Source organism: Bos grunniens, chromosome 22 (assembly GCF_055505025.1).
Source record: "Bos grunniens cultivar Pamir isolate PY7600 chromosome 22, Bosgru_T2T1.0, whole genome shotgun sequence".
NCBI lineage: Eukaryota > Metazoa > Chordata > Mammalia > Artiodactyla > Bovidae > Bos > Bos grunniens.
Window position 1 is genome coordinate 2,400,797 of NC_141186.1, and position 16,350 is coordinate 2,417,146.

At 50.0% G+C, this 16,350-nt stretch overlaps 1 protein-coding gene across 2 annotated transcripts; it reads right to left on the reverse strand.

Annotated features, from left to right (window-relative positions):
• Nucleotides 1-9,488: 9,488 nt before the first annotated feature.
• Nucleotides 9,489-15,750, reverse strand: EOMES (eomesodermin). Of its 2 annotated transcripts, none has more exons than XM_086368899.1 (6): nucleotides 14,734-15,750; nucleotides 13,589-13,743; nucleotides 12,823-12,944; nucleotides 12,243-12,401; nucleotides 12,093-12,154; nucleotides 9,489-11,279 (listed from the first exon to the last, which is right to left on the reverse strand). In XM_086368899.1, the coding sequence occupies exons 1-6, from the start codon at nucleotides 15,600-15,602 to the stop codon at nucleotides 10,598-10,600; spliced, it is 2,049 nt and encodes a 682-aa protein (XP_086225025.1). In that variant the 5' UTR covers nucleotides 15,603-15,750; the 3' UTR covers nucleotides 9,489-10,597. The 2 variants fall into 2 exon arrangements, with proteins under 2 accessions (XP_086225025.1, XP_086225024.1); XM_086368898.1 differs by having other exon boundaries at nucleotides 9,489-11,336.
• Between the last annotated feature and the right edge of the window lie 600 nt (nucleotides 15,751-16,350).

Genomic DNA, 16,350 nt, shown 5'->3' on the forward strand with positions numbered 1-16,350 from the left:
TCTCTAGGCAGCAGCTAGAGCAACCTTAGGGTTCTTATTTCTTTCTCTTCTCTAATGGATTGCTATTCTACAGATATTCAGTGTCCTGGAAGACAATTTTTCTTATATACTTTTCTGATTTTTAATTTAAAATAAAACCTTTTCCAGGCGGAAAGATAAGCCTCATCCTTGCTACTCCATCTTGTCTTGGAGCAGAAGTCCTGCTTTTGACATTTTTGAGATCCAGTTAGAATTAAATCATTGATCAAAGTGAAGTGAAAGTTGCTCAGTCGTGTCTGACTCTGTGAGTCCATGGACTATACAGTCCATGGAATTCTCCAGGCCAGAATACTGGAGTGGGTAGCCTATCCCTTCTCCAGGGGATCTTCCTGACCCAGGAATTGAACTGGGGTCTCCTGCATTGTAGGCGGATTCTTTACCAACTGAGCTATCAGAAAAGCCCAAGCTAGCAGTCCACAGCTGAATCTTTCTCAGAAGTGTTTTTGTTGTTTGTTTCTTTCAAATAAGTTATCCATGTTGAAAATGATGAAGTTTTCATATAGTAATCCATATTTCCTCTTGACCTGCCTCTTGAGAAACCTGTATGCAGGTCAGGAAGCAACAGTTAGAACTGGACATGGAACAACAGACTGGTTCCAAATAGGAAAAGGAGTACGTCAAGGCTGTATATTGTCACCCTGCTTATTTAACTTCTATGCAGAGTACATCATGAGAAATGCTGGGCTGGAAGAAGCACAAGCTGGAATCAAGATTGCCAGGAGAAATATCAATAACCTCAGATATGAAGATGGCACCACCCTTATGGCAGAAAGTGAAGAAGAACTAAAGAGCCTCTTGATGAAAGTGAAAGAGGAGAGTGAAAAAGTTGGCTTAAAGCTCAACATTCAGAAAACGAAGATCATGGCATCTGGTCCCATCACTTCATGGAAAATAGATGGGGAAATAATGGAAACAGTGGCTGACATTATTTTTCTGGGCTCCACAATCACTGCAGATGGTGATTGCAGCCATGAAATTAAAAGATGCTTACTCCTTGGAAGGAAAGTTATAACCAGCCTAGACAGCATATTCAAAAGCAGAGACATTACTTTGCCAACAAAGTTCCATCTTGTCAAGGCTATGGTTTTTCCGGTAGTCACATATGGATGTGAGAGTTGGACTATAAAGAAAGCTGAGCACCAAAGAATTGATGCTTTTGAACTGTGGTGCTGGAGAAGACTCTTGAGAGTCCCTTGAGAGATCCAACCAGTCCATCCTAAAGGAGATCAGTCCTGGGTGTTCATCGGAAGGACTGATGTTGAAGCGGAAACTCCAATATTTTGGCCACCTGATGCGAAGAGCTGACTCATTTGGAAAGACCCTGATGCTGGGAAAGATTGAGGGCAGGAGGAGAAGGGGTCGCCAGGGGACGAGATGGTTGAATGGCATCACCGACTCGATGGACATGAGTTTGAGTGGACTCTGGGAGTTGGTGATGGACAGGGAGGCCTGGCATGCTGTGGTTCATGGGGTCACAAAGAGTTGGACACGACTGAGCGACTGAACTGAATCCATATTTCCAGCTATTCTTGATGCAGCAATCCTGGGGATATGTCAAAACAACTGTAGAGTATTTAGAGCCTTTAGCATAAAGGCTTTGCATGGGGTGGGGGTTAGAGTAGGGCTGGATATCTTCTTCATTGCCCTGTGTTTCATGCTCCATTTTGCTCCATCCCGCCTTGTGCCCAGGATACTGGCTTCAATGACTACATCCTGAGACTTCTTGGTCCTCTGGCTTTGCATTGCGTTTGGCCAATCAGAGGCCTGGCAGGGAAGTTGAGAGTGGGAGAAGAGTTTGGCTGCCTATTTGCTGGTTGACTACAGGGTGGCCAAATCCTTTTTTGAAAAGTTGCAGCTTTTGGCAAATGCTGGGGGCTCAGACAGTAAGGAATCTGCCTGCAATGCAGGAGACTTGGGTTCAGTCCCTGGGTCAGGGAGATCCCTTTGAGAAGGGAATGGCAACCCACTCCAGTGTTCTTGCCTGGAGAATCCCATGGACAGAGGAGCTTGGCGGTCTACAGTCCAGAGGGTCACAAAAGAGTCAGACACAACTGAGTGACTAACACACACACACCCATTCTTATCCGTCCTTGCCCACGTTGTGTCTCTCTGGGTCCCAGTGACCATGCCTAAGTGCAGGAGGCTTCGAAGCAGAGCAACCATGGAACACTTGATGGACATGACTGCCCCAGCTACCGAGACTCCAGAAGGAGCCCTGATTCCTCAGGACCAGGTTAAGAATGAGACTCACAAGTTGTTTTCTAAAAGTCCAATGGGAAAGCAGGCATGACAGAACACTGGAATACTTGCTTTCCCTTTCCCAGCAAGTTTGTGCTTGTTTTGTTTTTCTTAAAGGGAAAGAGGCATAGGGGGAAATCATTTGAGGCACCACCCCCAGATTAAGGTGTAATTGCATTGTTAGAGGTTCTCTTCTGTTTGCATGCTTTCAGAAGACTGTTTCATCAGGATGGCTAGGATTACCTCCTTCAGACTGGTCTATTTATAACACAATATATTTTGACAACTCTGAGCAGAAGAGTCCCTAAAGGAAATATTGATACCACCATACATTTTATTCTAATCCTATTTTCACTCATTCTGATCTCAGTTTAATGGTATTCAGCCTTAGAGTACAAATACACTCCAAGTACAGGCGTACGAGTGCATTTTTGTGTACTAACTCAATCCCAGCTCCTCTGATTTTCTGTAGCAGCTATGTGGTCTCTACCTGCAGCTTCTACATATTTAGTGATGAGCGCAGTGTAGTTGGTTAATTAACTCAACACTCACTTGGTTGAAAAGGTGGTGCAGAAGAAAAACTGGAATCCTGGAAGAAGTAAAATGTCAAAGAACGTTCTTGGATTTTAGATGTATAAAATAAAAGATAACACCTGCCTGTCAAGATTAAGAAAAGCAGCAAATATGTAGGGTAAATTTACTACCCTAGTTGAGTTGAGTATAGGTCAAAGAGGGAGAAGAAACAGACACCACTCCACGACAGGTCTAGATTTTAGAAAAAAAATCAGAGAAAGATGAATCATTGATCCATTGAGATCTCAAATACTTTTCATTTCAAATATTCTGAAAACAACAGAAAAATAATTAAAAACTATGCTTTAGAATTTAACGTTTTCATGACTAGATATTTCACACACTTCTGAAACGGTTTATGTTTATAGAGTGGGTTCCAGGGACTCCCCTGGTGGGCAGTGGCTAAGAATTGTGCTCCCAGTGCAGGGGGCCTGGGTTCAAACTCCGGTCGGGGAACTAGATCCCACACGCCACAACAAAGACTGAGGATCCCATGTGCCACGGCTAAGACCCAGTGCAGCCAAATAAATAATTATTAAAAAAAAAAAGTCTAGGGTCCACACTCTGGTTTCTTTTCAGATCATATACATCTTTCACCTTTTAAAGTATAGGCCCACCCCACGGTGTGGTGCAGAGCCAGCGGACTCCCCGGGGCACGTCAGCCCTGGGGGCTCTCCTTTCTGTCACGTGTGCTCACAGCCATAGCCACCACAGTGTCCCTCAGATCTCCAATCCAGGGGGGAGGAGTCCAGTTGCCCAGGCTGTTAAAACTGGGACACTGCATGAAGAAACGGTGACCACCAAAGACAGACGATTGTAGCCAACCTTCTGACTGCCTGGTGGCCGGTGGAATAGGTGATGATTTGGTGCCTGCAACGGGGATATAGTAACACATGTAGGGGTTAAATCCACCCTTGTTATTCACAGAATTACCATGGTATTCTTAGTCACGAATTGCATCCCAATTCCAGAAGTCCTAAGCTGTGCACTGTGGATAGTAACCTGGCAATCCCTAGGATGCTCCCCAACCTCTTCCCTTCCCCAGGTCCCCTGCTCAGGTCTCCCTTCCACTCTAAACTCACTGATAAGAAACCATTTCTCCTTACTTATCACAGATGAAATCACCACCTCCCTATAGCAACCACCGAGCTAGTTGACAGCCCTTTTTATCACTTATGATTTCCAAATGATGTTTGTCAATTCTGGAAACATATTTTTAAGGCAATTAGGAGATTGATAATTTGCCCTGGGAATAGAAAAGCAAATAATCACACACTTTATCACTTTGTTACGCATTGGTTTACTATGATTTCTTAGCAATCTGTGTGTAGCAAACTGCTTCAATAAATATGGATCAATCTTATCCACTGAGGTACTTTGTCCATCTTCTCACTTGATTTCAATGACCCAGGTTCCCTAGAGGGCAACAGTTACTTTCCTGTGATGATACGTAAAGAGCAGAGACGTTAGATTTTTGGTTCACTCTGCTTAATGTCACAATCAAAATGTCATGATGACGCACTATCTTTAAGAGATATCTGCAATCCCATCTTCACTGTGGCGCTCTTCACACTAGCCAAAAGACGCAAACCACTAACCTAACTGTCCGTCCACGGGGGAATGGGAACATGAAAATTGGCAGGTATATTATTTAGCCATAAAAAAAGAAGGAAACCCTGCCTTTTGCAACAACATGAATGGACTTTGTGGGCATGATCTATATTTTGAATTTTTATTTTATATTGGCGTACAGATGATCAACAATGCTGTATTAGTTTCGTGTGTCCAGCAAAGTGATTCATTTATACATGTACATGTATCTATTCTTTTTCAAATTCTTTTCCCATTTAAGTTATTACAGAATATTAAGTAGCATTCCCTGTGCTATACAGCAGGTCCTTACTAGTTATCTGCTCTGAACACAGCAATGTGTACATGTCAAGGCCAAACTCTCAATCTATCCCTCCCCTACCCCAACCTCCCCGCTTGGTAACTCTAAGTTCATTTTCTAAGTCTATGCTGCTGCTGCTGCTGCTCAGTCGCTTCAGTTGTATCTGACTCTGTGCTACCCCATGGACTGTAGCCCACCAGGCTTCTCTGTCCATGGGGATTCTCCATGCAAGAATACTGGAGTGGGTTGCCATGCCCTCATCTAGGGGATCTTCCCAACCCAGGGATCGAACCCAGGTCTCCTGCATTGCAGGTATATTCTCTACCATCTGAGCCACGGTGGAAGCCCAAGAATATTGGAGTTGGTAGCCTGTCCCTTTTTCGGGGGATCTTCCTGACCCAGGAATCAAACCAGGGTCTCCTTCATTGCAGGCGGATTCTTGGGGTCCACCTCTCCCTACTTTCTTATATGTTTGTAATTGTCCATAATCATTTTTGAGTAAATTTAAAAATCTTTCAAACAACAAGGTCCTACTGTATAGCAGAATGAACTATACCCAATCTCCTGGGATAAATGATATGAAAAAGAGTATTTAAAAATAATGTATATAGGTGTATAATGGAATCACTTTGCAGTACAGCAGAAATTAGCACATTGTAAATCAACTATTCTTCAGTAAAAATGTAAAAAATTAAAAATCCTACGGAAAAAAATCTTTCATTTGCCAATGAATGCACTTGAGTTGACCACTATGTATTGTGTTGTAAAAGTAGTAACTGATAATGCCTCCTGGACTTCTCTGGTGGTACAGTGGGTAAGAATCCACCTGCCAAAGCAGGGGCCACGCTTCTATCCGTGGTCCAGGGAGATTCCACATGCTTCAGAGCAACTAAGACCATGTGCTGCAAGTACTGAGCCCCAGGGTCACAGCCACTGAAGCCCCTGGGCTTAAATCCAGTGTTCCAAAACTAAAAGGAGCCCTTGCTCTGGCAACTAGAGAAAACCCACGCGCAGCCAAGAACAGCACAGCCAAAAATTAAATAATCAGTATCTACTAATACTACTCACAGCTGCTCAACAGCTTACAAAGCAGTGAAGTTCATCCTGCCCTCTTTGGTCCTGGGTAATACATCAGACGAGCCAGCTGTGACAGCAGCTACTGAGCGGTGACCCAGGACTAGAATTTAAAGTCTTCCAACTTCAGCTTCCCGGCTCCTGCCCCCACACCAAGGAGCTTTGAGAAGAAGGAGGGGAGGTGGCATGAAGAAGACCTCCTTGCAGAAGCTGCATGGCCTGGGGCGCCTTACTCGCGGTGGCCGCCAGATGGCGAAGCCTGCCCGCCACCCGGAACCCGCAGCATCAACGGAACTGCGGCTGGACCCACCGCCAAGGGCGCGGCGCCCAGTGAGCGGAAAGCTGGGTCCAGCCTGGGGTTACAGAAGTTACTGTGCGCGCCCTGCTGCCTCCACGAAAGCTTCTAGAAGGATGCTAAGGACTTTTTAGGGAGGCGGGGACATTTTAAGTGGAGGTGGGGGTGTTCACACCATGATGCCCAAGATAAGAAGAGACCCGGCGCTTCTGGGATGGCCAACGGTCCATCAGAAGTTGGCCACTTTGGAGACTACCTCCAAGGGTCTGCCGTGTCTGGAGCAGCCACGTCCTTCCCCCAGTGACTTGATGCGTCCTCGGCGACACGCAAAGGGCTCCTAGGGCCGAAGAAGAAAGGGGGAGAAGGTGGAGCAGTCGCCAGAAGTTAACTTCTTTTAAGCTGTAATAAGGAGAAATTCAGTGGCCACCAAGGTCAGAGTCACCATCATGTTTTAAAAAAAAAAAAACTATCTTAGTTTAAGCCTGTCCACGAACGGTTCAGCTCACGGACGGGGGAAGAAATGCAACTCCTGCGAGTTCGGGCAAACGGAATCCCAGTGAACCCCAAGTGCAGGCGCTGCTCCCAAGTGTCCGCGGGGCGCAGGAGGGGTTCGATTCCAACGAAAACGCGCGCAGGTGGACGGATTCCGCAGGTTCCAGCCTCCCGGACTGGATTGGTGGAGTTCGCACCTTCGAAAGCTTAGACTCATTTACAGAAGGGGACTGGATCAAGCCCACCAACGGAGTTTTGCAAATTGCCTTTAAAAGTGCGTCCCGAGGCTGCCGAAATCCTCGCGAGGTGAAAAGCCAAACTCTTGGAGACTCTCAGCGCGGTGGGAGACATCGCCACGAGAGCAGAGCGGGACAGGGGAAGCGTCCAGACGAGTGAAGAATGAGTGCTTTCACTTTTTATCCCCACTGGAGGTTCAATTTCGATTAAAAGCAAGGGGCAAGCTGAAATGTGTTTATTTCGGAGCGTTTCCACGACTCCTGCAGAATTAAAAAACAAACAGACAAACAAACACGGCATCGTACCCCCGGCCTGCTTGGTTCCGAGATAAGGAAGAGCCTGAAGAGGAAATGGAAGAGCGCGAGTCTGCCTTTACCCCTAGGCTGAAGTCTAATCAGAGGCGGCTGAAAAGGAAGGAGGTTGGACCAAAAGCTGATCTGGAGCCTTTAAACCCCCGTTGAAGAGTGGGGAGGTGATTCCTTGCAGATGCCGAGTAGGCTCCAAGCCCCAGCCCTGGTTTACAGGGTTAAGAGTTTAGCTGCTCCTTCCACTCTTGCCCTATTTCTTTCCAGATTCCTCTCGCCTTTTCCAGTGGGTGGTTCCCCACTCCACCACCAGGATAGCTACCCTGCGCCCCAGCACTTCTGGGCTTCAGTTGCCTGAAGAAGGAATCCCGAGTCAGCGAGGAGAGAACTCGTGCCGGGGCGAGGTAGGGGGCAGAGGAAGGTCCTGATCCGAGTTCTCCCCAAAGCAGCAAAGAATTCCCGAGACTACGAGTGGAATATGGATTTTGTTGTTGTTGGCCTTCTTTTTAAAGACTCAGACAACCAAAAAGTGTTTGGCGATGTAAATTAGGACACGCGAAGAAGATGACAATAATATTTCCAAGTCAGAGTCGGGTCGTTTTTGCGCTTCTCCTGCATTGCAGTTTGTCTACTTCGAGATTTCTGTTTGGGGTTACAACGGAAGGGAGCCAGCAGAACCCTCCCAAGCCTGTGTCCTCCCCACCCCACCCCCCCCCGCCCCCCAGCTCAGGCAGTCTGCGCGGGCGCAAACGCTGGGACCCCCGGGGGTGAATGTAAACAAACGGGGCGCCGAGTCCTTGATCTTTATTTAAATAGAAGCTTGTTTATCGGTGTCATTCTAGGAGGATTAATTAGATACATCTCTTCACAATTTGGTGTCTGACACTCCATCTTAGGAATGCCTTATCACAAGGTGTTAATTGGGGCCACTCAGCCACTTACGTTTCTATTAAACACTGTGAGGGACTTTTCACAAGTACCAGGTTCTTTTTACTGTACGGTGCAAAAATATACAGCCCTGGAAATAGACTGGGGCCGGTGTCTGCTCCATCCCGGAGGTGATTAGCATTTGCAGTCTTTCCAGAAGGCAGAAGAGGAGAACGTCGTTTCGAAATTCCATCGTATCTCCCAATACGGTCGGGTTCCTTGGGGTTGGGGGAGGGGAGAGCGCAGACGGCTTGGGGCAGGGGGTGTGCTCCTTGACGTCCTCCTCCGTCTGAATTTATCATCCCCAACAAACACACATAAGCCAAATTTCAAGGCTTTAGCTTCCAGCTCCGGTAAAGTTCGGGGCGTTTTGAACAGGCATCGCCGGAGGAGCGGGTATAGAGACCCAGACCTCAAGGTCACGGACGGCGCAGGAAGGATGACTCGGAGCCGGGAAGGGCGGTGGGAATGCGAACCCCGGCCGAGGCGAGGCGCGAGCTCGCGGCGGCCTTAATTGGGCGCGGAAGGGGAGGAGGGCCCGGCCGATCGCTCGCCGCCCAGCACTAATCCTCTTAGCAGCTGCATTTCCGCGCCACGCAGTTAGCAGAATGACCCTCCCGTTCAGACCTTTACCCCGAGAGGGTCGGGAGGGGGCTGGAAAAGATTGCAAACCGGGCCAGAAGCCGTCTGCCGATAAGCGCGGCAGGGCGTCTGGCAGCGGGACAAAGGGCCCTCCGCCACACTCCTGGATTTAACTCTTCGGCGGGCCCAGGACTCAGTCGGGGGATGGAGTGGCACTTGCCCTCCCTGGGACTGAGAGCCTAGGAAGCGGCGCTAAACGCTAGGTGACCGACTCCGCAGCCGCCCCGCACAGAGCGCTCCCGCCGCAGAGCTCGCGCCCCGGCCCGGAGCTGCCCCCCCATCCCCAGAGCCTGGGGCTCAGGGAAGGAGGAAGCCGCGTAGCGGGGGTGGAGGCGGCCCGCACCCGCCTGACCTCGGGGGATCCGGAACTCGTGGGTGCTCAGAGGGCCGCGAGGGTGCCCGGGGAGCCCACGTGGGGTCGAGGATGGGAGGCCCGGGAGCGGCCCGGAAGCCGAGGACTTGGGGGTGGAGGCTCGCTCGGTTCCATCAAGCCTGCTGCGGGCAGTCTCGCACCGCCCCTCCTCGGCCCCAGCTCCCATTGTCCAGACTTCCCAGAGCGGCGAGGAAACAACCCCATTCACCTTCAAGAAAAAAAGATAAAGAAGAACATCCCCACCCCCTCGAGAGGACAGTGTCCACTTAGAGATTCTAGGGCCTTCCGTGGGGGGAGCGGGTTGGTGGAACTGTGTTCCTGCTGGAGGAAAGTGGAGAAAGCAGACTAAGATATTTGAAACGAAGATGAAAACCCATCGTACAGATGACAGAGTTAGGCCTGTTCCCTTAACGAACCACATTTATTAAAAATGACTACGACTGTACATAAAAATCCAAGGTCTCTAGAAAGCCTATAAGAGCTGGGGCGTTAAGGTTTCTGCTTCCTCAGGTTACCAAGTTGGGTAGTGGGGGTGGTGGAGGAAGAGGATGACGCAGGGAGTTTTCCTTAACACCGTTTCAAGTTAGTACAGTAGCTGAATACATTCTTAACTAGCTAAGAAGTAAACAGAATATTCCCATATGTTGCCCCCTGCTCCAGTAGCTGTGGTCCAATGATTTGCAAATTCTTTACAAAACCAAAGCACCAATTTTACATAATCTCATATACCTATGTAACTATTTATACAATATTTTCCACATTATTCTACAGTGTATCTAAGCACACACAACTGTACAGTTTAAAATTCTCCTTTTTTTCTTTTTGGCGACCCCCTTGCTGTCTCCTGAGTCCTATGAGGCCCCCGGCTGGCCCCCAGGGGCACACAGCAGAGGCCTAGCACATGAGGTGACTGAACCTGGGCAAACATGGCTTGTTTCAAAGCCTGGGAAGATCAGTCAGGCCAAACCAGCACCTTCACAAAGCTCTTCTTGCCTCCCAGGCTTCACGTCTTCTTTCCCTAGCAGAAAGTTAACAGCAAAAATTTCCTTGTTGAAGCTTAAGGCCCACCCTTCTCTCCCAGAAGCAAAACCATCTTACCACTCTGGGTTTCTATTTGCTTACAGATTTACAGATTAAAAAAAAAAAAAACACCAAAGCTTTCAACATCTTTGATAGCGCTAGGCCCTCCGTCTCCACAGCCCCAGTTCACTGAATGTCTAGTGTCTCCAATAAATAAATCCGTAACTTTGAATCACCTTCAAATTTAAAAACACTTGAAAGTCCTCTGTTAACTTCATTAAAAAAGAAAAAAAAAAGTCTAGGCTTGTTTCAGTTACCTGCAGCAGTCAAAAAGCTTTGGCACCTTCTTTTAGAGAATTGCACAAAACAGGACACATCGGGGTGGAAGGCAAATGTCTTTTTGGCAACAACCTAGGCGAAGAAGACAACAGAAACGCCACCCAGTCCATGGGCAAACGGTGAGCTCATTTTGACAAGGTTAAAATAACTCTTTAGGGAGTTGTGTAAAAAGCATAATAACCCCCCATGCCTTTTGAGGAGTCTTTACTGTATTCTTCAGCGTTAATGTCCTCACACTTTATGGAGGGAGAATTTTCATTGCTAGAGGTGCTAGGAGACAGCCGCCTTCGCTTACAAGCACTGGTGTATACCCCCGAATCGTTGGAGTCGAGAGATTTGATGGATGGGGGTGTCTCTATCCAAGAAGAGCCAATTTCTTCTTTGACTTTCTCCTTGGAGAGCTGATCTTCAGAGAACCCTGGGGGGCTTGTTCGGGAGGTCCATGGGAGTCCAGCTGCCATCTTCCTCTGATAAGAGCCTCTGCCTCCCCACCCTGCCATCGCTGGGAAGGCAGGGTCGGGGTAGTACCCCAGGGCATGGGACGTCTGGAGGGGCAAGGATTTAATGCCATACGGGAGCAAGGTGCTGGAAGAATACTCAGACTCATAGGAACCGATGTCTATTTTGTTTGTCCCAGGTTGCTGGACAGGCGTGACAAGCCACCGCTGGGGAGGGTTGGCCACCTCTTCGCTCTGTTGGGGTGAAAGGAGGCCGTTGGTCTGTGGCACGGTTCTCTCGCCGTTGTAGTATCGGGCTTGAGGTAAAGTGTTGACAAAGGGCTCCGGGAAGAAGGACTGAACGCCGTACCGACCTCCGGGGACAATCTGATGGGATCTAGGAGAATCCGTGGGAGATGGAGTTAACCTGTCATTTTCGGAAGCGGTGTACATGCTACAACACAAAGAGAAACACTTAAAAAAAAAACCCCTAATGTTGTCCCCAGACAGTCTACATCCCAGAAATGAAGAAGGCTCTAGAGCCTGAGCGCTGGTCTGCTGAGTGAAGGGCCAGAGGTGGGGAGGCACCAGTCCATTTTAGCTGAACTCTTGGCTCACTGGGACAAAATTTCCCATCACGAAAGAGAAAGTTTCCTCCCAGGCATTAAGCATTTAAACTATAGAAATTCCATCTTTGCAAGTCCTAGAACTTGAAGAACTGGGAGCAACTCTCCCTTCCGTGGTAGGGAAGGAATGCTGGCTGAGGTGGGTAGAAATGCCAAATTTAAAAGGCACTTGTGGGCCTTGCTGTTTGATGTTATGAAAATGACATCCTCTTGGTTTAAGGTTTTTCTTATGTAAAAAAAATGAGAGGGAATAATCCCTGCTCCTGAGAGAATAAAAAAAAAACTGGGATCAAATGGGAAGGAGGCATATAAATGCAGATTATGAAAATTTCAAATCTCCACTCAAATGTTAAAAAAATAAAAGCTGCTCATGTTTAACCCCTTAACATTTCTTTAGAAATGAACAAAATCCTTCTGTGAAAATTCCAAAGCAAGATTAGTCAAAGCCTAATATATGCAAAAATAAAAATGGGTAAAAATCCCAACTGTGAAAGCTCTTCCTAGAATACGGTCTCAAGAAAGTATCTGATTCAACATGTCTCACTCAAAGATGACCAGGCAAGGAAAAATAAAGGTGCACTTACGAATCATAGTTGTCCCTGAAGCCTTTTGCAAAGGGATTGTGATCAATCTTTAGTTGAGTTATCTAGATAAGGAAAAAAGACAGTCACTGAGTGCTTTCTCTCTCACCCTGGATAGGGCTTTGGGGATGCTGGGGACTCTGGGGCACTCACATCGGTGTTTTGATAGGCGGTCACAGCAATGAACTGCGTTTCTGAGAAAGTGAAGGTCTGTGTCTTAGAGGGCTCATTCAAGTCCTCCACGCCATCCTCTGTGACTTCAACAATGTGCAGTCTCGGCTGGTACTTGTGTAAAGACTGTAAGACTATCATCTGCAAATGGTACAGAAAAAAGAGCTGCCAATTCCCAAAAGTGAAGTCGATTTTGACCAATTCTATATTTTGGAATGGAACTTGCTTGCTCCTCAGCCCACAGCTAACTTTTTCTGTTGCCATTTTTGAAACTTAAAACATAGCCAAGTATGTGTGTTTCATAAACACTCTTGTGTCTTGGTTTCCTAAGTCGCCAAACGATTTCAGTCTTTCTGTTCCTAATCGTTCACTCACTGTTATTGATATCCGATAGGAAAATGACCCCCCCAAAAAAAAAAAGTAGAACTGAGAAAGGTCAAAGGAAAAAAAAATACTAGAAAGTGGCAACAGGTAGCTGCAAATATAAACACAGTAAAGAATACAGAAACTGATTAGAAAACAGATTCACAGCCAGAAGACACCACCTCCTCTGTCACCCTACCTGGGTGTTGTTGTTGTTTGCGCCTTTGTTATTGGTGAGTTTTAACTTCCCAAAAGAAATCTCCTGTCTCATCCAGTGGGAACCAGTGTTAGGAGACTCGGGGTGAACATACATTTTGTTGCCTAAGAGAAAATGAAACAAAACACAAAACTCAAGCATATATGGCTGTTTGCAAATGGAGGTAGGGGGAGAGAGAATTTACTACTCATGGGCAAGATTTAAGAGCTAGACTTACAATGCCTGTCTCTCCTTAGAGGCTTAAGAAGACCAGTGGAGACCAAGTAGTCTCTACTGATTCCCCTCCCAGGGGCCCTGTGCTTCCGGCCTTCCTTGGACAAAGCAGAAATGGAGCCAACGGGCAGTGCCTCTTGAAGGTCAATTTGCCCATGTCTGAAGCTAGAAAGTCAAGATCTGATGATGGAAGGTGCTTGGATTTTTATGATAAACTCAACCTTGGGGAGATCTTTTCTCAAGTTAAGATTAAAATGTCAGGGGCCTTGCCTCCCGGAGAGTTTACGGCAATGACGTCCTCAGAGGTAGGGATGTGGCGGGGCAGGCTAGCTAGGGTCGTGGTTAACATGCTATACGCTAGCCAGCAAGAGGTCTGACTTAGCGGTTCTCTCCCTCAATCAAACATTCAACACGAAGAAACTCCTGCTAACACCTCCAGGCCCCGGATGCGGAGGAAGCGATGCGAGATTTGGTTGTGCGTGGTCTGAGCGGGGCTCCCGGCGCGCCACCCTGCCCAGGCCTCCTCTCTCCTCACCCTGCATGTTATTGTCCGCTTTTCCGCAGGTCACCCATTTGCCCCCCTGGAAGCGCCAGTGGTTGGGGTCCGCCAGCACCACTTCTACGAACACGTTGTAGTGGGCGGTGGGATTGAGTCCGTTTATGTTGAAGCTCAAAAAAGGAAACATGCGTCTGTGCAAGGGAATAGAACCAGGAGATGTAAATCGCGACGCCGGGGCACAGACCCACGTTCGAGTACGCCACTGGGAAGTCTACAAACAGAATACCTGTGGCTCCAGTGGCCCTCACTACGTACAATATTCTTGAGTTGGCAACTCGCGGGGAAATCTCTTTCCCGAAGTAATTTGCCCCAATGTTATTATTTCCCCCAATGCCCGCGCTTCTGCATCCCTCACTCAATTTCTCAACCCATTCAGATGCTCATTCATTTTTTTCCAGGATGTTTCTATTTAAAAATCTATTTTTTTTTTTTACAAGTACGAGTGCCAGGGAATATTAAGTTGCTCTCGTTTAAAAAAAAAACAGAAACAAAAACTCTACTGGTAAGGCTAAAAGTGTCCCTCGGACGCCCCTCTCGCAGCACCCACCCCTCACTTTCCCCAGAATGAACCGGTGCCCGCAGTGGGATTTGTAGCCGAACTTTCCCGGGCCGGGCATCCCAGCCCAGTCGGACTCCAGGGCCGGCCTAACCCACTCCCCGGCTCAGCCCTCGCTGCTGGCGCTCACGTCCTCGCGCTCGTCCCCCGGATGCGCCCCGTGGAGACCTTGGCGCCTAAAACTGCGGGAGCCCATCTCCAGCGCTCAGGGGGAACCACCCCTCGAGCCTTCTGGCCGGCCTGCAGGGACCCGTGTACAGCTGGGCAGGGGGATCTAGGAAATCCAGCTTTGTGGACAAGCCTCAATTTCTATTTCCGCCTCCTCCTCGTCAGTCTGGGTGAAGATGAGGAGAGCGAAGAGGGGAAGCAGCTTTAGCCTTAGCGCCCTGCACGAAGCGCTGGTGCGCGGACGGACTGGAGACACGGCGTCTCCACTGGTTGAGCGAGGAAACTCTTCCAGCCACGAGCGGAGTGGGCGGGCCGCGGGACCCCATTCCCGGCCACCCCAGGACCACACAGGCCTTCTTTGCCCCCGCGTCTCCGGGCCCCTCCGCGCTGCGCTCACCTGCCCTGTTTCGTAATGATCATCTCGGTTTGGTGGCGGTGGAATTTGAGCCACAGAGGCCGGTTGCACAGGTAGACGTGGGCGCGGAAGCCGGAGCCGGGAACCCCCAGACCCCCTAGTCCTCCGCAGGTACCTGCGGCTGCCGCCGCTGGGTACGGCCCGTAGAGCGGAGCCCCCTGGCCGTACTGATACGCGCCCGGGCCGCCTCCACCGCCGCCGCCGCCCGCGCCGCCGCTCGCACCGGCTCCCGTGCCGAACTGCGCCCTCCCGGGTGGGCACACGGCCGCGGGGAAGCCGCCGGGGGGCAGCATGGAGCCGTAGGGGTAGCGCGCCCCGTTGGGAGCCGGGTACACAGACCCGTGGGGCGCCCCGGCCGCCGCCTGGTACGGGAAGAGCGAGCAGGGAGCCGCCAGCTCCGAGCCCTGAGGCCCGGGGGACTGGAGGTAGTAGCGCTCCGAGCTCAGGCTGTCCATGGAGTAGCGCGCGCTAGCCGCGGCGGCGGCCGCAGCGGCTGCGGCGGCCGAGGGCAGCTCCTCCTCCCCGCAGGGGGAGCCCTTGCGGCCGTCCGGGGGCCCCGGCTTGGCCACGGCAGCGGCGCTGGCAAAGGCGTCCCCGGCGTCGGCGTCACTGAGCATGGTTGCGGGGGCCCCCGCGCCGGCGGCCGCAGGTTCCCCGCTCGCCGCCTCGCACGAGAGACTGCCCGAGAACTTCTTGGGCGCTTTGTCTAAGTCCAGCCTCTGAGGCGAGGGGGCCGCTCCCGGGAGGTGGCCGGCGCTCCCGCCGCCGCCTCCTCGCGCCCCCTCCAGCGGGTAGAAGTGCGCGCCGGGCAGGTTCACAGAGCTCACCAAGAGCTGCTCCCCTAACTGCATGCTTTGCAGAGCGCAGACGGCAGCTGGCTGCTTCCTCTCCGGCCGCGACCTGATTATAAAGGCAGGATGGGGGAGCCAGCGCCCTCTTCCGAGGGGAAGGTAACTTCCCCTTCCTCCCGTGCCGGGTTACCCACCTGGCGACACGCGGGCCGCTAAGGCGCGCGCAATTGCGCGCTGCGAACCCAGAGCCCTTTCCGAATGGAAAGCGCACGGAGTTTGAAGGCAAGAGGCGAAAGCTGACCGGGAAGCGATCCGCTTTTCCTTTCCGGTCCTTTCTGCCTCTCTGGACCTGTACTCTCCTGGCCCGCACACACAGGAAGAAGTCTTAGATCTCTCTCCCCATCCACCACCAGGGCTAGCCTTTCTGCCCTTCTCCACTGACAAACTATCGGTCAGGTTGACCACTTGGAAACTTGCAGGCTGTCATTGGCTGCTTTATATATGTGAGGCCAGGGAGTGGCTTCGCGGCCCTACAGCCTCGGGACCCTCTGATTGGTTGGTGGAGGTGACACTAATTCAATTAGGCATTTACTAATTGGATCAAGTTGCCTGAGACTTTATTCTCCTATCCTTTAGCCTAATTTTTTTTTTTTTTTTTGAGATGCTGTCATGCTATGAGAATCAGTCCTGGTGTCCGTATTTCGCTGGAGTTTAGGGTCTCCGTAGCGGGGTCCACTCTTGGCACAGAAATCGAGACAGCTCTCCGAGTGGGGGTGAGGGGGCGGGCGCAGGTTGTGGAGGCAGGAGG